Genomic DNA, 22,891 nt, shown 5'->3' with positions numbered 1-22,891 from the left:
ATTAATTCCAAGCCGGCAAAAAGTGTATCTGCAGAGCTCCTCTAAGTGTATCTGCAGAATAGAGGAGCTCTGCAGATACACTTTTTGCCGGCTTGGAATTATTCTTATTTTCATCCTACTTCTTCTTCTTCATCCTCATCCTCAGAAGAAGAAGAAGAGGATGAGGATGAAGAGGAAGAAGAAGAAGAAGTAGGATGAAAATAAGAATACTTCCAAGCCGGCAAAAAGTGTATCTGCAGAGCTCCTCTATTCTGCAGATACACTTAGAGGAGCTCTGCAGATACACTTTTTGCCGGCTTGGAATTATTCTTATTTTCATCCTACTTCTTCTTCTTCTTCTTCATCCTCATCCTCTTCTTCTTCTTCTGAGGATGAGGATGAGGATGAAGAAGAAGAAGAAGAAGTAGGATGAAAATAAGAATTCCAAACCGGCAAAAAGTATATCTGCAGAGTTCCTCTATTTCTGACAGTTCTCTGACAGATCCTTCACATGTACAGCGGTTGAAACATCTGTTTCCGAATAAAAACATCTGTATCCTAAATGGAAACAAATAGATACAATGTTTCAACCGCTGTACATGTGTTCCTTCTGTCAGAGAACTGTCAGAAATAGCGGAGCTCTCTGCAGGGACACTTTTGCCGGCTGATCGGGAAAAATCCGATTCGCGCACCCGAAGTAGGCAAATATTCGGATTCGACGCGAATCGAATTTTTCCTGAAATTCGTATCGAATTCCGGTTCGCCTGGTTCGATTCGCTCATCTCTAGTTAGAACCCCATGGAAGGTGTTTTTTCTTTATGTCCTGAAAACACAACAGGAAGTGAGTGGAAATCTCTCCTAAGGAAGGGGAGATGCCCTCTTAATTGTGACCAGAACAAGTGTCCTCATTAAAAGTATGCCTCCCTATTACTCTTTTGGCCGCAGCTGTATTCACCAGAACAAATACAGAGGTGAAAACCTGATAGGCGGTATAACCATCCCTTGCTCTATGCAAAATTGAAAACAAATAGGTATACCTAAGCTTGCAATTGTATTTTTAAACTATTAAAGAGGAGGTGCAAAGAAAAAGCTTTTTAATAAATGAATCAAACAGCATGCAACTTCTACTGGCAGGAGTTACTATTAACGGGGTTTCTTATGGTGTGACTATGATTCATGTCAACTTTCGATTATAAACAAATGTTATGCCTGTGTATACTACCAATTGAAAATACATTTAAGCCAAAAAGTATTAATCATAACTATTTAGATGTGATTTTAAACTTTCTTTTATGCTGAGGAGACCTTTCCTGCTGCTCTCCTATTTCTAGGTTTACATATTCATTATTGTTTGTATTTAATTAAATTTAGATATTTTATTTTTGCTTTGTATTAACACATTGAGAAAGCAGATCATATCTATTAATCAGTATAACAGTTACCTGATTGTCTTCAAGTGTCTCTATCAAATTTTCATCCGACTTTAGCAATGCAGTTCCTGTGGCTGGATGCTTCTCATATGAGAAATGCATGGTGCTCCAAGTATGGTTCATCTCCACAAGGACCTGGGTCAGTAAGTTTGTAAATCTGTGTTACATTTTTTGCCTTTTGATCATTTATCCATTCAACTTTGTTTTATTGCTGATTTAAAAAATCAGATAGATTCTTTTCCTAACTTTCAATCATATATTAGCTTAGATATAATTGGGCTAGCTGTTTTGAGTTAATTTTCACTGTCACTAACCACTTGGAAACTGTGCTATAGCTGAATAATAGCTGCAGCCCGGTTGTCCAGTTCTGGAGGGCGTCATATGACGTCCTCCCAGAATACACCCTCCCGTGCGCCCCCAGCGGCACACACCTGGCACTCTCCATACTCACTGTGTCCCACAGCTGATCACATGATGTGGTAAAAGGCCAATCACAGCAGCCTTTTACTACGTGATACGTCCCACCCACCAGTGCCCACCAGTCCCACCCACCTGTTCCCATCAATGTCCAGCAGTTCCACCCACCAGTGCTCAACATTACCACCCACCTGTGCCCAGCAGTGCCACCCACCTGTGCCCAGCAGTGCCCCCATCAGTGCCCACCATCAGTGCCACCAGTCAGTGCCACCAGTCAGTGCTGCCTATCTGTGCCACCTCATCAGTGCCCATCAGTGTTGCCTATCCATGCCACCTAATCAGTGCTGCATATCAGTGCCTATCAGTGCCCATCAGTGCTGCCTATCAGTGCAGCCTCATCAACGCACGTCAGTGAAGGAGAAAAATTACCTGTTTGCAAAATTTTATAATAGAAACAAAGAAAAACTTTATTTTTAAATGTTTCACTTTTTTGTTTATAGAGCAAGAAATAAAACCCCCAGTGGAAATTAAATACCACAAAAAGAAAGCTCTATCTGTCTCAAAAAAATTATACAAATTTTGTTGGGGTACCGTGTTGCATGACCGCGCAATTGTCATTCAAAGTATGACAGCACTGAAAGCTGAAAATTGGCCTGGGCAGGAAGGGGGTATAAGTGCCCAGTAGGCAAGCCCATATTTCTCAAAATATATATTTTTTTGCATATGGGAACATTTTTGGGCAACCAATTTGAATGTGCAGCATTCACTGTCACCCCAGAGATGAGCAAAATTGTGAAACTCTATAAGATTTAATATAAGTTTCACGATTTGGGCAAAATGCATTGGAGTTAATAGAAAAAGTGAAATTAAAGTGATGTTTTGGCTAAGGGTGCAATGGGTACCTGAGAGTTGGGAAAGCTCCTTTAAACTATCGTGGACCTGTTCTTAAGCCAAACAAACACTAACCCTAACCTTAGTGCAAATTCTAATGCTAAGCCTAAGTTTTTGAAATGCCATGTTATTGCTATGTCAGTGCTATCAATGTGATCATATGGTGATCATATGACATTGCTTTTAAATAAGGAAAATTATCAACATCTATAGTGAAATAAGAATAAATGATAAAAATAATAATTGTCTATAAGTGTACAAATGCTGGGTTGCAGTTAATCAGTGTTTGGGATCCCATAACTATTATTATATACATTTGTTCTGTAAGGTTTCACAGAGAACCAAATTATTTTACACACCAGACAAGTGGAACAGTAATAATTTGGGTCCAAACATAAAAAAGATGAGTCTCCTTAAATGAATCAATCATATGCATGCATGTTTAAAAAATGTGCACTCAAAACAGTATCTGGAAAGGCTTACCTTTTCTATTGCCATTTCCTTCACAGCTTTGTCTACAATGTTCTTCACTTCATCCTCTACTCTGTGAAGTTGTAGGACCAGAAGATCTCCAAGCACAGTTTCTTCATTCATCACAAATCTAACCTGGAAAACAGAACACGGTGTCAGTCTCTGTACACGGATAGTAAGAACTGGTGAACAGTGAACACGTATTGCAGTGAATGTACCCCAGTTTTGCTCATCAGCTGTAACCAATGTCTCTTCCGTACAGCAGGGTTCTGCAGCTCATTTACAGCTCTAAGTGATGTAATAAGGTTTTTAACAGTGGACTCCAGGCCCAAGTAGACATCCCATGTACGTATCTCTTTGTCTAGTGTCTTCATTTCCTGGGCATGCACAAAAGATGTTCATAGAAATAAATACAGAGCAGCATTATATATAACGAATTAGCATTTCAGGGAATAGGGTAAGAGGTTGGGTCCAAGAACACATCACAATACTTGTGCAATACTTTCAGCAGACTAAGGGACGTTTGGTGAAATGATAGGCAAGGCTGGGGGGAGGAGAGATGCAATGAAAGGCATGACTAATAGAGGGGTGATACAGAGGAAGGCAGGACCAATGAAGAATTGAAGTGAAAGGCTTAACTGAGTTAAGACTCAGAGAAAAGATTAAAGCAGAGATAAGGAGGACTGAGGAAGGGTTGATGCAGGGATTGGCAGAACTGAATACAAATACAGTGATGGGCAGGTTTTATGGTCAGCATAAAGACAGTATAAACTGAGAAAGCATACAGTGATAACACTGATGGAAAGATCACACAATGATAGAGAATACTGAGTCAGGCACTAAATACACTGAGGCCAATTGACTTCAGACAGGATTCATGTAAAACCAAATTTTTGAGGACTATGAATTTACATAGTCCTTGTTGGTTTATAACAGAGTCATGTATTCAGAAACATGTATGTATTTCAGAATAATGTATTTCAAAATCAACAAACAAGATTTTTTTTATAGTGTAGTATTGTTTATTAAAATATAAATTGCAAAATATCTAAGAATATTTACATGTATCATCTCAAGGTTACACCCTATTCACGCTGATAGTGTATTCTTTTCATTTTGTCACCTGAACTTAAGCTGCAAATAATTACCAAGTAATTAGCAGAAGGATTACATAAGTGGATCCATTCACATAATTGTTAAGTGGCACTTCTTTGAATCACTCAAGTGTCCTTATGGCAAAAGGAAGAGTTACTTATAAAGGCAGAACACTGTGCTTTTTATTATTTAGTGCTTGCTTTTTTATCTGTGAAAAATCGTTTTACTTCCAACTCTAATAAAATATCCGGATGCTCAAAGGTTACATTTGGAGGGGAATGATGAAGTTGTTTTCTCTATGCACGTGTAATTCTATATTAATTATAAACTTATTATTAGAAAGGTTCCTCCCTGTATTCATAAAAATCTAACATCGGTCCTCAACAAGTGGCTTGATTACCTTTGAGCAGCTTTTCACAATGCTCACTGTAGTTTCTCTGCAGATGCTCACTACGTATCTGAATGAGGGCTGCATTAATGCTCCATTGATAACTCTAGTGAAAAGAGTTTCTAGACTATGAATAGGCTTAACTATACAAGACTGAAAAATTAAGAACATATTATAATGTATTAGAACATTAAGTAAAATATGCAAATATAACAAATATATATATATATATATATATATATTCACACATATATATATATATATATATATATATATATATATATATACACACTCTATTTATGTAGATTGCAAACTGTCATGAGCAGTCTCTTGTATTGTGCTATAGTATAACTACTGCCTCCCTTTATTTTGTGAAGCACAGTGCAAACTGTTGAAGCTACATGTAAGTATAAATTCTGTATAATAATATAATATACTGGCTTTGGTTAAATCAAAAAGGTTGCATTCTCCTTCTTCACCCTCATCACAGCTTCTTATAGTTTCCTTCCTAATGTAGAACTCTAGCTAAAAACTTTTTATCTGGTTGTAGATAGAGTTGGGAATAGTCAGAAACCCTACCACATTTGTATTTCAGTTTGTGACCCCATAAGGGAGGTTATCACTCTCTGTTTTGGTGACTACTGGGAAAGTCACCAAGGTCCCTCAGATAGAATGTAAGAGGGAATTTTAAATTCTTATGTTTGTCACTAGAACAGGAGCTGAGGGGGAAACTACCAATGGAGACACCTGTTCCAGTGACAACCATTAAAGGAGTACTACCGCTTCCCTGTCCAAACACCGACAACAGACACCACAGCAGACCATACAAGACTAGACGACACCAGTCTTGAAGTAAACCAGAGTAGACCAATTTATTTGAACACAGATACAAGATATATATACTCAGGGGACAGTCCCCCCTCCTTGCATAATGACACGGGGTGGGGAAATCTACATTTAGTACCAAGAGACACACAGATATTCAAACTTCACACCAGCAGACAGTCCTATTGGGAGGAAGGGCTGCTGAAGACACCCCCCCTCACTAAGCTAATACACATAAACACATACATCCCATAATAGTTTGCTCCCAGGCAAGGCAAACAGTAGAACAATGGGATGTAGCCACACAACACCAAACAATTCACAACCTCCACCCCACCTATCTCCTAGACATGTCTAAACAATATTAGGACAGATCACCTAACAGGCACAGGGTAACTTACACATAAGAGGGATATGGGGAGCTGTAACAGGGGTCTCCCCACCTCTCCAAATGAGCTGGGTTTCATGCCACCCCCACCCAAAGTGACTCCTGTCACAGGAGGGCTTCCTTCTAATTTCCAGGAGGTTTGCTCTCAATTCCTGTTTTGTCACTGGGACAAGGAGTGAATGGAAATCTGTCCAATAAAAACACAGACAGCAGTGGAAATCTTCCTAGGATTTTAAACCCTTTCTGCTCTGCTCAAAACTAGGAAAAAAATTTCTCTTAAGTTCAGCTTTAATCTTTGGGAGAATGAGGATGGAGAGTGGCACCATTTGTTTTTTATCTCAGTAGAGCTGTGTGGGAACGAAGCTAATAATTGCTATATGTTATTAAAGACGTACAAGGATCCAACAGATCATCCAGCCAGGCAATAATCGTATGAAAAGCACATATACATTTTGAGTGGACATAATTTTTAAGAGAAAATGTTAATTAATTTTAATTTGGCTGTAAATCTGCAAAATATCTGTATGTAAATCAGTCTCATGGACAGAAAGGGCCAAAATCATTATATCTATGTACTAGAGCTTCTAATCGCAAACATTTTTTTACCTTTGCAAATCTTCTCAGTTCCATATCCATTTGCTCAACATTTATCTGTTTCCATGGTGTTTTCATCCAGTCTTTAATGCTTGTCTGATGAAAAAGCATAAAGGTGTCCCGTTATATGCTGTACTTACTGGTGTAAAATCATGCTGTGTTAATGCAATAAAAGTATCACAAATTAATATTATTTAGACTTACTGATACATTTATATTCCTCTTCCAGTTCTTAAATCAATAAGAGGTTTTGGTAGATGTGTTTTTCTTATACTCCTTACACTTTCCTGTGATTTTCCTTCAGTTTGTGAATGACTTTTGCCTACATTGTTTTTCTGCTTCTTGGTATATATATTTTTTCAAGAATTCTTTCATCCCTGTATTTCCTTCCTTTTAGCTTTTTCAGTTTCAAGGCCACAACAGAGGAAGCACTGGCCATGCATGCAAGATCCATATGCTGAACAATCTTACAGATACGCAAGTAAACATTGTGTGAATATGTTTGACTGCACCCTTGGAACCTTTTCAGGTTCTATAATACCTACTGGTACCTTAAGTGGTCTTATGTATACAGTTGCAAGAAAAAGTATGTGAACCCCTTGGGATTACGTGGAGTTTTGCATGAATTGGGCATAAAATGTGCTCTGAACGTCATCTAAGTCACAACATTAGAAGAACACAGTCTGCTGAACACAATACTACACAAACATTAGATGTTGCCATGGTTTAATTGCACATAACATGTAAACATTCACAGTGCAGGGAGGAAAAGGTATGTGAGGCCTTAGCTTAATGACTTCTCCCAGAGCTAATTGGAGCCAGGAGTGAGCCAACCTTGACTCCAATCAGTGTGATGATATTGGATGTGTTGCTGACAGCTGTCCTGCCCTTAAAAAACACACACCTGTTTTGGGTTTACTGGTTTCAAGAAGCACTGTCTGATGTGAACCATGCCTCGCAGAAAAGAGCTCTCAGAAGACCTACGATCAAGAATTGTTGACTTGCATGAAGCTGGAAAGGGTTACAAAAGTATCTCCAAAAGCCTTGATGTTCATGTGTCCATGGTAAGACAGACTGTCTACAAATGGAGAACGTTTAGCACTGTTGCTACTCTCCCTAGGCGTGAAAAATGACTGCAAGAGCACAGCGCAGAATGCTGCATGAGGCAAAGAAGAATCCCAGAGTGTCAGCTAAAGACCTACAGAAATCTCTGGCACATGCTAACATTTTTGTTGACACATCTACAATAAGGAAAACATTAAACAAGAATTGAGTACATGGGAGGACACCACAGAGGAAGCCATTGCTGTCCAAAAAGAATATTGCAGCACGTTTGAAGTTTGCAAAAGAGCACCTGGATGTTCCACAGCACTACTGGCAAAATATACTGTGGACAGATGAAACCAAGATTGAGTTGTTTGGGAAGAACACACAACACTATGTGTGGAGAAAAAAAGGCACAGCACACCATCAGCAAAACCTCATCCCCACTGTAAAACATGGCGGAGGGAGCATCATGGTTTGGGGCTGCTTTACTGCCTCAGGCCTGGACGGATTGTTGTCATTGATGGGAAAATGAATTCCAGAGTTTATCAAGACATTTTGCAGGAAAACGTACGACCATCTGTCTGCCAACTGAAGCTCCGCAGAGGATGGGTGATGCAACAGGACAATGACCCAAAGCATACAAGTAATTCAACAAAACAATGGCTGCAACAGTACAGAATACGCCTTCTGGAGTGGCCCAGTCAGAGTCCTGACCTCAACCCGATTGAAATGCTGTGGCATGACCTTAAGAGAACGATTCACACCAGACATCCCAAGAATTTTGCTACACTGAAACAGTTTTGTGAAGAGGAGTGGTCCAAAATTACTCCAGATCGTTGTGCAGGTCTGATCTGCAACTACAGGAAATGTTTGGTTGAGCTTATTGCTGCCAAAGGAGGGTCAACCAGTTATTAAGTCCAAAGGTTCACATACTTTTTCCTCCCTGCACTGTGAATGTTTACATGTTATGTGCAATTAAACCATGGCAACATCTAATGTTTGTGTAGTATTATGTTCAGCAGACTGTGTTCTTCTATTGTTGTGACTTAGATGACGTTCAGAGCACATTTTATGCCCAATTCATGCAAAACTCCACGGAATCCCAAGGGGTTCACATACTTTTTCTTGCAACTGTAGATGCATGTTTCTGAATGCTTTCCATAATGCTGCTATAATGTGAGACACATAAAACCTGAAGTTACTTTAATAACAAATGAAGGTGGTCTTGCACACTAAATCAGAGAAGCAACTTGCTGCATTGTGCATAATCTGCAAAAAAAGACACCTATAAGTCTGCATGCAACCTTAATGCAAACCAGTCCATCATGCAGGGCAAAGTGACAGGATTATTTAATGCCTCATTCCCCAGCACCAAATCTTTCTAACCATGGCATACATAGGGCTAAGGACCCTTTCCCCATCCTCATGTGACAGCTCCGGGCAAAGAGCAGGTTTTCTTTAAGAGAAAGTGGGCTCATTTAAAATGAAATGTGAATACTACTTTTCACACCCACTAGAAGGACATCACTGGAAATACTCCAAACTGCACCTGCATTTTACATATTATTCATAAAATGCAGAGCGTAGTGTGGAGCCTCTCCACATTGCTGCTGCGGACACAACCAGATAAGGTAAGAACCCTGTGAAACGACCTATCAATGTCATGTACTTTGCTTGTTATGGGGCCCTGAAACAGAAAGCACATTTGTAAAGCACACAGCAATGTGGCCGAGGATTTTTTTTTCTTTCTATAACTATTTCCCATGTGAATATCTACCAAGTAATTCCAATGGCATTATAGCACTTTGCACAATTGCCTAAAGAAGCTCTTTATTCAATTTCTAAACAAAAATACTTTTGACAGAAGGTGCCTAGTAGAAAGACATTAAATAAAGCAGTTACAACACTTATTTGGCAGTATGACCTCTTTAACCTCCTCAGCGGTCTGATTATTTCCGATTTTTTGTGCTGAAAGCGGTACCATTTTTTTGCATGGAAATATGTAGTTTTTTTATTGTAGGCTGTAATTTTTAGGAATAACTCACTGAAATCTGTACGAACAAGAGTCTAGTAAACATCCCGGGTAGGATAAAATTTGAAACACGAAATCATAAATTATAATTTAATAATTAATCATAAAAAATAATAATATAATAATAATAATACATTTAATTCAATAATATAATAAAACCAAAAACACTGAAATTTTAAATACATAGGCAAATTCACACATCGCTGAGCAAAGTCGCAAAATCGTTTTCAGTGTCTGATGACGAATTTCCCCACGAATCATTATCACTCAATTCTGCAAGTGGTTCTGATTTACTATCGCTGTTCTCTAGCTGGTCTAAAACCGCTTTTGACGTAAAGGGACGCTTTTTGGACGCCATGGACTTTTCTAAGTTTCCAGGCAGAAAGAACAGTCAAAATGCAGGCAGGGCACAGGACAAAGCAGTAGGGACAAAATGTATGTGAAATGCATTGAAACAGCAATGTTTTACTATGTAATCATCATTTAAAAAAAAAAAATGACATTTTTTAAAAATTTCAAATTTGCCGCCGGTTCCGGCGCCCGTACGTCCCGACGTCACAGGGACCGGAACACGGAAGCCGGATGCCGGCATCGGCCGGAGGAGATGGCCGGGGACGCTGCAGGGGACACATCGTGGGAGCAAAGGACAAGGTAAGTGCTGCAGGGACTCCCTGAGCAACGCCACATGGTAAGCCCAAGTGTAGCTTGGGGTTACCGCTCTTGGTACTGAAATTTTTCCCCGAGCTACACTCGGGAATACCATTAAGAGGTTAAAATGGCCTGTGCCTAATATAGGAAAATCTTGTAACAGTTTTGCAAATCTTTCTGACGTATGAAAGATTCAGGTAGTTCTTATTACTGTCACTTATAGAATCTAATGCAGCCATATTGACAGATTCTAAAAGAATTATTGTCAGTTCACAGATAAGTAAACTGGCTGTAATTAAAGAAGAACTTCACCCCCCTTCCTCCTGGGTTCATTTAGATTTGAACCCCTTCTTACCTCGTCAGCTGGGTTGAGCTACAATAGCACACTCACTCGCCCAGTGAATCCAGCGCTGTTCAGCTGTAAGCAGCCAAGAGCTGGCACACTTGGTCTCACAAAACTATCTTCTTTGTGATATCGAGTCCTAGCAGCTCGCCTCCTGATAATTCTGCACTGCACATGCGCAATATATTCTACATAGCCCCAAAGACTTGTGAAATGCATGGTGTGATTACCCCAGCAGCCTTCAGACAGGCGGGCCTCATTCTCACCCATGTAGCGAAGGTAGAAATGCTGAGAAATTTTTGTTGCAATTTTCTGAAAGGGGGAGGGAGCAAAATAAAGGAAACAAAAAGTTAGAGATGCTGTTATGATAATAAGGTATCAGTGCCCATAACTGTGTGGGCAAACACAGGGCAGACTGGTTGATTTAAAATTCGCAAGCAGTTACAATGTTTTAGAAAAGACACAGAGCAGGCTTACATTCATATAGCCAGCCACTGACCTTCTGCCAAAACATATAAATCCAGGAATGCATCTCCACAGGTGCATCATAAGGGGCTAATAAACTGATGTTATAAGCGTGAGCAAGGTATTGGCTGCAGCCGTTATCCTGGATTGGCTGACTTGCTGCTAGGGATGTATATATATGTACAGTGGGCAGCAAGTGGTTAAACAGCCCAGGAGAAATAAAGAATTTCTGGCCCAGACCTTGCAAATCCTCAAAGAACATTAATTGGCAATCATAAACTGCTGATAGCTATCATAAGCAGAATCCTGATAACCAGAGACCTGTCAAGGGGCCTAATTGTAACTGACTAATTGGAGGCCATAAAACCAATTAACAGGAGCCCCTAAATCCAGGCCTGTGACTGAATCTTGAAAGGTCTGTCTGGTATATGATACACATCTGCAGTATAGGTTTTGAGTGAAGCAGTGTTAAAAAGAGAAGCATGGACTTAAAAAAGTCTCCGGCTCTCTGTTCTGCTCCACGTTGAGCTGTAGCCGACCATATGGTTGGGATCTTTTCAGCACCTTGACTGGCTGAGTGATGTTAGCCAACAGCAGACTCTAGCCAGCCGTCGGCTGAAAATATAGCCTACCTGCAAGAGACGCATATAACAAATACCTCCAGGAGTAGAATGACCTCTCGATTTTACTCTAAGTGGTGTTCTAGTGACTCGACTTCGAGCCGTTGAGAGGGGTTGCTATTGGATTTGATAAGAATACCATATTCATGGTGAAAGAGCAGCTAGTAGATCCTGAGGGGAGATTTTTGTTTATCAAAGGGAGAGAGGTTGCGCAATGTGGAGTGCACACTAGCTAACATCTATTCCACTAATAAAGCTCCAAATAGGTTTCTGAAGAGAGTTCTGAAAAGGCTAATGACATTTAAAGAAAGGAAAGTGATCATAGCTGGGGACTTTATTATGAGTCTAGAACCATGGATGGATTCCTCAGTACCCCTTCCCGTACTTTAGCACAAAGTCAGAATGAGATCATGAGATTGCTGTTGAACTACCAACTGGTAGATGCTAAGAGAATTAGATATCCAGTGGTTAAAGATTATACGTACTACTCTGCGGTGTATGGGTCTTATTCAAGGATTGATTACATTCTGTTAGAACATCAACTACTAGATTCCTTGACGGATGTGTCCATTGAATCTACCACTCTGTCTGATTACGCACCAGTAGCTGTACAGATAGAAGTGATATTAGAGGCACTGGAATTTTACCTGGAAATTGAACTAGTCTCTCATCCAAGATCCCAAGGTAATCGAAAGGATAGAACATGAATTAGAAGGGTTTTCTTTTCCATCAATGATACACCAGAAATCTCTTTACCCACTTTGTGGGAGTCTCATAAGGCTTACATTAGAGATATATTGATGGAAATAGGAGCACAAAAGAAGAGAGAAAGAAAGGAGAGGTTAAATTCTCTTTTAAAGCCCAAGACTTGGAACTTTTAAAAGAAACGCAAGATTTGGACTAGACCTAAAAGTATCCTAGAGAAGCAGGAACTGATCAGGAAAAAGATGGAGTTAGCAGCAGTTATGGAGCAGGAGACAAAGTATGCATTCCATATTGTTATGAAAGAGAAATACCAATGGATTAATAAGCCTGGGAAAATGCTCTGAGGGCTAAAATAAGTGCTTCTTTTGTCTTGAAAATGAAAGGTGAGAAAGATGAAATGGTACACACATCTGGCCATGGCCATGGTATTTCACACATACTACAGTAAATTGTATAATGTTAGTCAAAACAGAGCGATGCACGGGGGGACTAAGGAAGAACCTTGAAATACAGCAATATATCCAGGAGCTGGGTTTCCTGTTGGTACCTAAAGATGAGCTGGAACAGCTGGAGAGCCCTATCACACAGGAGGAGGTAATGAGGGCAATAAAAAACATGGCTGCCGGGAAAAGCTCAGATCCTGATGGATATTTTCTTATATATTATTGAAGGTTTCAAAAACAGCTTCTCCCTAAGCTATATGAATATCTGAGCGTGCTTGGAGATGGAGTTAAGTTACAGGAGGAGTCACTAGTAGCTTAAATAACACTTATTTTAAAGGAGGGGAAAGATCCAATGGCCCCTATGAGCTACGGGTCAATATCCCTATTGAATACAGATGTGAAGATATTTGCTAAGATGACAGCTGAAATACTAAAACCTCTAATGCCAAAATGGATTCATAATGATCAGGTAGGATTTGTGCCAGGATGGGAGGGGAAAGATAATTAACGTAGCCTCCCTAGCGGTATTCCCGAGTGTAGCTCAGGGTAAAGTTTCAGTACCACAAGCGGTAACCCCGAGCTACACTCGGGCTTACCATGAGGCGCTGCTCCGGGATCTGTTCTTCTCTTACCTTGTCCTGCTCTCCCGCGATGTCCCTCCTGCACTGTCCCCTGTAATGTCCTCCGGCGGATGCCGGCATCTGTCTTCTGGGTTCTGTCCCCTGCGACGTACGGGGACGGAACGGCGGGAAATTTGAAAATGACAAAAAGTGACATTACTAAAATAACATAGTAAAACATTACTGTATCAAACCATTTCACATACATTTTGTCCCTAGTGATTTGTCCGGTGCCCTGCCTACATTTTTACTGTTCTTTCTGCCTGGAAACTGAGAAACGTCCATGGCGTCCAAAAAGCGTGCCTTTAGGTAAAAAAATCAGTTTTAGACCAGCTAGAGAACAGCGATAGTAAATTAGAACTACTTTGAGAATTGAGTGATAATGATTCGTGGGGAAATTTGTCATCAGGCACTGAAAACAATTTTGCGACTTTGCTCAGTGATGTGCGAACTTGGCGCTATATTTCAAATTTCAGTGTTTTTGGTTTGATTATATTATTGAATTACATTTATTATTATATTATTTTTTATGATTATTTATTCAATTATAATTTAAGATTTTGTGTTTCAAATTTTAACATACCCAGGATTTTTACTAGACTCTTGTTTGCACAGATTTCAGTGAGTTATTTCTAAAAATGACAGGCCTACAATAAAAAAAATACATATTTCCATGCAAAAAAATGTACCGCTTTGAGCACAGAAATATGGACATAATCAGACTGCTAGGGACCCTATTTTTGATCCATGATGTAAAAAAAGAAAGGCTCCGGCTCTACTTCTTAGAGAGAAAACAGGTGGCGCACACACCTAGGGCATTATCCAAGGTTTATTGTAGGAGTGAAAGAATAATAAAAACATACTCACAGACGAAGCATGTATCTAAAAAGCATAGAAAAATGACAATGGCCACAACGGCAGGCAAGGTGTTCTCACTGTCAGTATGGTCAAATGGCTGAAGCGTTTCGGGGATGAATCCCTTTCCTCAGAGCTGATGACCAGCCTCTGATGCAGATGTATGAAGAATGGAAAGTAAGAGCCTTGCTGTTGATGGGTAAAGGATAAAGTAAGAGCTTTACTAGATGGGCAAATAAAGAGGTGGTACAGTTACAGGATGTGATGAAAGGGGATAGAATATCTTTTTTTAATTACAGAAAAAATGGGATAGTATGCCATTAGATCAGGGGTGGGCAAACTTTTTGACTTGAGGGCCGCAATGGGTTCATATATTGGACCCGGGGGCCGGACCAAGAGTAGATGAATGATGTGTATGTGTCATCCATAGTAAGTATAGTAATATTCCCCCATAGTAAGCATAGTAATTAATCCCCCATATAGTAATTCATCCCCCATAGTAATTCATCCCCCATATAGTAATTCATCCCCCATAGTAATTCATCCCCCATATAGTAATTCATCCCCCATAGTAATTCATCCCCCATATAGTAATTCATCCCCCAAAGTAATTCATCCCCCCTATAGTAATTCATCCCCCCTATAGTAATTCATTCCCCATATTAATTCATCCCCCATATTAATTCATCCCTCATATAGTATTTCATCCCCCACAGTACTATTCCCCCCCAAGTAGTAAGCCAAGTCCCCCGTGTCAATTCACTTACCTTTGCTCCGCGCGTTCCTCTCGCCGTGTTCCCGCGCCGTTCTGGTCTTCAGGGCGGACTGTGAGAGGAGCCTAGCTTCCCTCACGTTCGTCACGCTGCCCCGCCTACACATCCTGACAGCCAATGTATCACGCTCCGCGGGCCGGATTAAAAGGTCCGCCGGGCCGTATACGGCCCGCTGGCTGTAGTTTGCCCATTGCTGCATTAGATAATGGAGATATGCACAAATACAACACTTTGCACAGGCAATGTCGTGGCCATTACTGGAAAAAGATAATCTTAGACCAATAGAGAAGTTGTTTAGCTCACGTACCAGTACCCAGCTTAGTATTTCAAAAATATATAAAGTGCTGGTGATAGAAGCAGAACCGGTACTTATGCCTTATCTCAGGCAATGGGAGCAGGATCTGGGAGTAGAAATGAACTACCATGAAAGGAGGAAGGTCTTGCTGCATGTTATTCTTCAATTGATGCTAAGATGACGGTAATGTTTTTTAAACTCTTTATGTGACTCTGCTGAGGGCACAGAGGTTTGGCGAGGGTGTATCTCCCCTGTGATAGAGGGGGTGCGACTCCCCAGGAACATTTGCACAAATATGGTGGAAACATCCAAAGATACAGGCCTTCTGGGGGGAGATTGTTAAGGCAATCTATGATATAACAGGAGGAGTATTTGCCGGTCGAGCCCTGGAGATGTCTGTTTCATAACATAGGGAAGTCGATAGCACAATATAAGATATCCTTAGCACTGCATTTATTAAAAGGCAGCTAAAAGTTTGACCCCCAGCTTAAAAACACAAAAAATCCAGAGCATGAAAAATGGGTTTTAAAAGTCAATTGGGTATGCTGCATTGAGGAGACAATGCACGTAGGAGAGGATATTTTAGTAAAATATATTGCCATCTGGGGGAAATGGTTAGAGTTTAAAAAAATCAAGGAAGTATAGGGATATGCTTAGTATAGAAGATTGAGAACTTGTTAGGATAATGATATCTTGTATATGAATGAATTTGGCCACCTATGAAAGGTTAGTAAGATATAGGGATCTCTAAAATACTCCTGTCTGCATGACAGTGGGTATTACAGGCATTTTGTAATGATTGTGAATGGTTTTTGTTTGCTGTAAAAAAAAATGTGATGGCAGCTGTGGTGTGTATTGAGTTAACTACTAGTTAACTGATCCCATTGTTGATCACTATCAGTCTGCAGGCACTTAGATTGTGGTCCCACAAACTGGAAAATCTTTGCACATTGTAAGGTTAAGAGTGTAATCCTCACATATTGGCAGCAATACAGTATGAGTTTACCTGTGTTCATCATATATTGGCTTGCAGTGTAGTGGGAGAGTTCAGCTTAGAGCATTTAGTGCAGTGTTAGGGAAAAGCCCTGCACTAAAGGATTTTGATCTTTGTGGGAATAGTCTCTAGAGATACGTGAGATACGTTGGTGCATATGTTTTCTTTTATAAAGACACATAGCAACAGTTCCCTCCCTATCTATTGTTTTTAATTCTATCAATTAAAATTCTATCATCAATCTGGATTTGGTATCTGTGCCTGAAAGACTGCTTATATCCCAGCTGCCTATCCCCAGCTCACAATATATATATATATATATATATATATATATATATATATATATATATATATATATATATATATATAATTAAAGTAGAACTACAGGCAAAACTTTTTTTTAATTTTGCATAGAGAAAGGGAGAGTCATAACCCCTATCAGTTTTTTTGTTTGTCATCTGTGACCATTTGGGGAGATTTACCTTCACTTCCTGTCCCATAGCCAAAACAGGAAGTGGGAAGAGATCCCTGTAAATTAAGGGAATCCCTTGGGGAACCCCAGGTCACCATTGGAAGATTTCCCCTCTATTACTTTTCTGGAGACAACCAAAAATTAGGATTTTCTTTTACGTTCAATGATAATGGTAAACAGGGCAAACAGAGAGGGTGAATCTCCCTAACAGGGGCAGGGTCAGCAATAAAAACTAAGAGGTGTTCTAATCCCTCTCCACTCTGTCCAAAACTAAAAAAAAAAGGTTTGCCTTTTGCTGTACCTTCAGTTGTTCATTGACCTGAACAGTTATAATTTCTTGTTTAAATAGTACAACCCAAACCAACATCTCCACTTTAAAGCCAGCTGTAGGCAATGTTTTACAGCCCTCACTGATAGGCTTTTCCATGATAGGCGCAAGACTGTATTTTTAAAATAATTATTTTTAGGTATGATTTTAACTTCTGTCTACGGAACGAACTCATGTGCCATTACGTATAGCAGGCTTTGAAGAAAGTCAGCATAAGGTATCACCGCTGACAGATACTATATTGGGAATAGAATAATTCTCTGCAAGATCACAGCTAGAACCAAAATCAGTATTAAATATTAAAATAATAAGATAAATAAGGATTGACATTTTATCCTGTATAATGACAGAAATTATCCAGTTTCAACATTACCAGCTAATGCTTTTTTCCTAATATTACATGATATTTTGTATAAAGTGATGGTTGGTATGGGTGTTCCCCATACCACACTAATCTGATTCCAGCTTTCATTCTTAAACATGAACTCGAGGCAGACTTAAAAGGCACAAATTTATTCAGCTCTGCAGTCAATAAAAAAATCACTATATTGTATATATTTTTTTTATTTGCAAACAGTTCAACACTTGAATTTGGCTTGATATCAGCCTCTTTCAGTCCCCTGTTCAGAAGAGTGCAGACTGGGGAGGAGGAAAAGCAGCACAAGGAAGCAATCAGGTGTGCTGCACTGCAGGCAGCATGCTGACAGGACGGAATGACAGATAGATGTGCTGATCAATGTGCTGCTTCTCCTTTCACTGCTCAGTCACAGGCTGGGAAAGAGATCTGTAAATGGAGGTAAAAATGCAGCAGAGAAAGACAAAGTCCCCTCCCCTGCTGGACAGGGCTGTGCTGTATAATAGAGCTGTTTCAATTTTAGGACTGAATGGACATGAGTACAAATCTTTTGGCAGGTAAAACAGCTCTCACATATGTATATCATATATTTAGCTGCTTGTCTAGAGTTCGGTTTTAAATTTGCACTGACAATGAAAGCTGATATGTAAAATGCAATTGATAGCAAAGCACTTCTACTATGGCTTTCCTCCACTGTTAGGTTTAATGGCTGTTTGTGCTGCATCTATTGATTTTATGGTTTCATCTATTTGGACCTTGATTTCCCATAACAAAGAACACTCTCACTGGCGGTACAATTTGACACGAATGTAATGAATTTGCAATTACATTAATGATGAAAAGCAAATAGCTAAACTTATCAACGTCAGTGTTTAATTGGCCAGAATATGTTGATGTCAACTAATTTAGCAGAATCTCCTCTATGTGACTTATTAATTAGTGCAATTCAGATATGAACTGATGCAGTGACAACAGTGACCTTTTTGTAGGTCATGTACAAGACAACCAACTTTGGTGACAGCATAGAGAAAATATATTCACTCCAAAATGGCTCTCTCCCAATGCTGAATTGTTAATGCATCAGAATCAATTGTTAGAAGTTTACAAAACACATGTATTGCAGTGATAAATAGTATGACAAGGTAACAATGTGTTACAAGAAGTTCTACAGGAAAACCTTAGTGGTGCTTTTGATACGTCAGAGAGTTCTCAGACTAAAGGATACCTGGAATAGAATGGGATATGTGGGCCTCCATTGCTAAACACCTTCTGAAAATGCATATTGTCTGACTGTCCTGAGGATCCTTTGATTTCAAGTTCAAACAGGTGTGCAAGAATTGAGGGCAGAACTCCTGTTTTGCTTGACTGTTCTTGATCAGTGACTTCAAAATTACTGGAACCATTAGATCGCAGAATAAGCAAAACAGTCAAAGATCTACCATATTTAGAAAAGATCAGCAATGACAGCCTCCCCTTTATCTCTAAGCACAGGTAATCTTCTCATGAGGGAATATGGCCATTACTGTGACCAACTGCCTTCAGTACTTTTGCTGATGCAGAAACAAATTCCATAATTTAATCAGAAAAGACAAAGAAAATTTAGAACACCTTATTTGCATTATTTCTACATGTTACTAACTTTAAGTATTGAAGCCAGAGGCACTGATGCAATACAGCCAGAAAACTATTATTTAGGAGGAAAAGGCAGCCTCCATGTTTTTGCTGTGACAGATCTCTTTCAAGGTATCCTTGCAATACTTGCTAAATGTGTTGGTGCGATTTGGTGCCATTGATTCTGAATGGCACCCCAACACATGCTGCCAATGGACACACAGCATGCACACTTTTTTTGCAGCACACCACAATGCATGTTAGTGTGTTGCCAAGCATTGCTCTTTATTGCAACGGACATCCACATCTATCAGCAAGCTTTGTTGGGGTGAAATTACAAATATAGTGGATAACAAAAGATTACAGAAGAGAATTAAGTAACTGCCAGTTGTCACCAAGTCGCAGGTCAAATAGGCCAACATTCATGTTAAAATCCAGCTGTTTTAAAAATGATAAATTGATGAACTTCAGTACACATTTTAGTAAGGCTGGCTGTTGGTGGCTCATGTGACTGCTGACAGGTTTTCCTTTTTGACACATTTTGATGACCACTGCATAACTGGCTTTGTTCAGTGTTTGTTCAGTCATTACATAAATGTAACCCAAAACTCCCTCTCCCTTCTCTTGTTCCAGTAGCAAGAAAAAAAAACTGTTTACTTTGCAAGTGAATTTTTACTTCGCTTAGTGAACGTAATGGAAATTTACTTTGCAAAGAATACCCAATCATTTGCAAGGAAAAAACAAAACTATTTTCCTTTGCACATGATTGGATGAGCTTCACCTCATTCACAAAACTAAAATTCCCTTGCAAAGTGCACTGCCTATTTGACTTAAATAAATCATCTCCAGTGTGTGGCAATCTTTTGATTCAGCAGGTAAGGAAATCAGTATATGCATGTGCAGAGGTACAGAAAGGGGAGGGTGATAGGCAGAGATCTGTAGTCTACCTGGCAGGGTTGGCAATTCTGGTTGGGCTAACAATATAGCAAAAGCGCTGTGCTGTCCTCCAAAACAGGAGATTAGAACCCCCAAAAATTGGGAAATATGCATTTAGGCAGATGGAACTTGTGTTCCCCTTTAATTCTTGGGACATTCCCTGTTCTAGGTCATTCCTTCTGGGTAGGCCCCGCCTGTTACCTATTTAAAGTGATGTTAAAGATTTTTTGTTTTTAAATTAAATAATAAACATGGTATACGTATCTGCACCATGCAAGGCTATTGCACAGAGTGGATCCCTTCCTCCTCCTCTGGGGTCCACTGCGTGCACTGTCCGCTCCTCCTCTTCTGCGTTTGCCACCTCTGCCACCATAGTGAGCCACTTGCTATGGGGGCAGACATCCGGGCATGCTCCCGAGCCGGGCTGTGTGCATTCATAGACACACGCACAGCACGGCCCTGCCACCCTCTCTCTGCTCACAGGATTTAACTTGAGCAGCAAGGGTTAATGGCTCCCACTTCCTCAAGAAAGCCTGTGAGAGCAGGGATGGTGGAGAAACCAGAGGGAGCCCGGCACAGCGCTGGATTGATGGTGCTCTCTGCTAAGTGTTTGGGGGCAGGAGGGGGGCCCACAGCAAATGCTAAAATGTTTTTTTACCTTAATGCAGGGAATGCATTAAGGTAAAACATTGTTTTAACTTTAGAACCACTTTAAAGTTTAGGTGAACTCTCCCCAGGACATTTTTGGGAATGTCAGTAGTGTGAAGGGAGGAAAGTGTTCTCCCTCACTGTAGGATGTCGCCCCCTGAGCCTTGGGGGAAGCCACGGAACGACCAGTGGAGGCTTCTGGCCTATTGAGACATAAGCTGCATGCTCTGAACAGTGAGTAACACCACAGCACTCCTCCTGGAACTGTATGAGAACTTTGCATGAAGTAACACTCAATAACCCAAGTTATGGAAAATATATAGCATTACAGAGTCTCCCTCCGGATGATAAGAAATGACCCCCTCAGGTTACATGCGTCAGTTGACTCAGGTCCCCTGTGTAACATAGGCCCTGAGTATCTGGTTTGACTTTGGGAGCTCTGACCTGGATCACAAATAAGGCAAGGGCCTGTCTAAGAAGGTACTCTGTGCATTAAAGTGTTACATACAACAGTAAAATCAGTCTGTAAATGCAGTAAAGCATGCTTTTTATACTCACTGTGGAACCTAAGGAGTTTATCCTCTGGATTGTGTAAAAAGGCTGTTTGATCCTTTCTTCTCTGTTCCTCCCCTTTTTTAAGCGACCACCACTTATCTCCAAACTGAACCATTGGCATGCACATGCTCAGTTTGGTGTATATTGCTAGAGGTTTTTTTTTTCTTGGGAGAATGCATGTGATTAGCACAGGGCCAATCAGCACTGTCCAAACAGAGGTCAGGGGATTTCCATCCTCCTAGAGCCTGAAAGAAAACTCCTACAAGCTTTAGCTAGTGCTGGGCTGCACACAGATAGAAGCCACAAGACTGCTGATGAGAAAAGGTATTTAGCAGTTTATATTTACTAAAATAACTGCCCTTCCATGTTCTGTGTACTGTGGGAGACCAGATATTGTGGATGCAGGGTCCTGAGTTTCGTAACACTTTAAGGGGTTAAAGGACTGTGACCAGGAGGATGAGCGGAAGTGAGTGGCCTGCACCCATGCAGGTGGTTAAAGTGTGAGCTTGGCAAGGGAACCAATCAAATGCCAGAAGCTATGTCTGTTAGGAGGGATGCTTTGCTGCATGTGCCTGTCATATGTACTGTATGGTATAGAGTGGCCCAACTACATGCATGTATTGCAGAGATGTACTGAATATGTTGTTTTTTGTTATTTTGCTCACACATATGCATATGAAAACATGTGCTGTATATTTCTACCCTTACATACATGTATAAAAGCAACAGTGAAACAAACACATTGTAAGCAAAACATTATTTAATGTTGGAACTTTGCTTTTGGTGTAGGTGGACTTGTCTTGGCCTTACCCGTACAAACACAACCATATCCCACACCGACTTCAGTAATGCGATGGCCGTGCGACACTGGCGAAGCTGTTTATACTCTGGGACACTGACTTCAAACAGTTCTGCCGTTTCCTGCAGTTTTCTCATCTCATCCTCCAACCTGGAGATATTTCTATGGGTCTAAAGACAGGAATACAGTCATGTGGCTGCATCTTACATGTGACATTTTCAAGGAGTGTGAATTATCTGCTGTTACACTTGACTACATCCTGGAAAGTGCATGTAGTGTATGTTCAGGGGATGAATCACGCTTCGGGTGGTTGAGATCCTTAGTATTACCAGTTTCAACACTGTCACACAACAACTGGGAATTTTATGAACAGTCTGAGGGTGAACAGAAGTAATTCATCTCATTTTACCAGTATTGTACACAACAAGCTTTTCTTCTCTGTCACTCAGAAGAAATGTGTGAAAAAGCTGCACTGCAGTGAACCATGTACACTTCCATTTTACTAGTGTAGGCATTCACACATGTAGAAAAATTCTATTTCATTGTATTTATTTCCTTTGGCTTGCTGGTGGGAATCTAGTTAAACTATGAGTATGCAAGCTGAGAAAACTAACAAAACTGTAAAGTCTTCTCCGATGTGTACGTATTCTCATTAGTGGTCTTTAAAGCAGATCTTTCCTTCTCAAGTGTCCCTTTTTTTTTTTTGGTCTGATGTAACAAATAATGTTATTCTGCACTAAAACCTTCATTCTAACTATTAATTATCTTGTGCGCTATTTTGAAAAGCCAGTATAAAGGACAAGTAGTGTTAGAAAAAACAATTCTGGGTTTAAAGCGTAAGTTCACCTTTTTAGAAAAAATTAAAATAT

At 40.1% G+C, this 22,891-nt stretch overlaps 1 protein-coding gene across 1 annotated transcript in view; it reads right to left on the bottom strand.

Annotated features, from left to right (window-relative positions):
• Positions 1-22,891, bottom strand: part of LOC149451620 (dynein axonemal heavy chain 11-like) — a 590,344-nt gene that overhangs the window by 494,924 nt on the left and 72,529 nt on the right. The window contains exons 10-14 of the mRNA XM_089690376.1: positions 22,034-22,192; positions 6,491-6,574; positions 3,407-3,565; positions 3,201-3,323; positions 1,422-1,544 (exon numbers count right to left, since the gene is read on the bottom strand). Coding sequence (XP_089546502.1) covers positions 1,422-1,544; positions 3,201-3,323; positions 3,407-3,565; positions 6,491-6,574; positions 22,034-22,192 — 648 coding nt within the window. The remainder of the gene's footprint in view (positions 1-1,421; positions 1,545-3,200; positions 3,324-3,406; positions 3,566-6,490; positions 6,575-22,033; positions 22,193-22,891) is intronic.

This window comes from Staurois parvus, unplaced genomic scaffold, assembly GCF_062004578.1.
Source record: "Staurois parvus isolate SC_StPar_1 unplaced genomic scaffold, SC_StPar_1.0 ptg000530l, whole genome shotgun sequence".
Classification (NCBI taxonomy): Eukaryota; Metazoa; Chordata; class Amphibia; order Anura; family Ranidae; genus Staurois; species Staurois parvus.
This window is presented reverse-complemented; position numbering and strand designations above follow the sequence as displayed.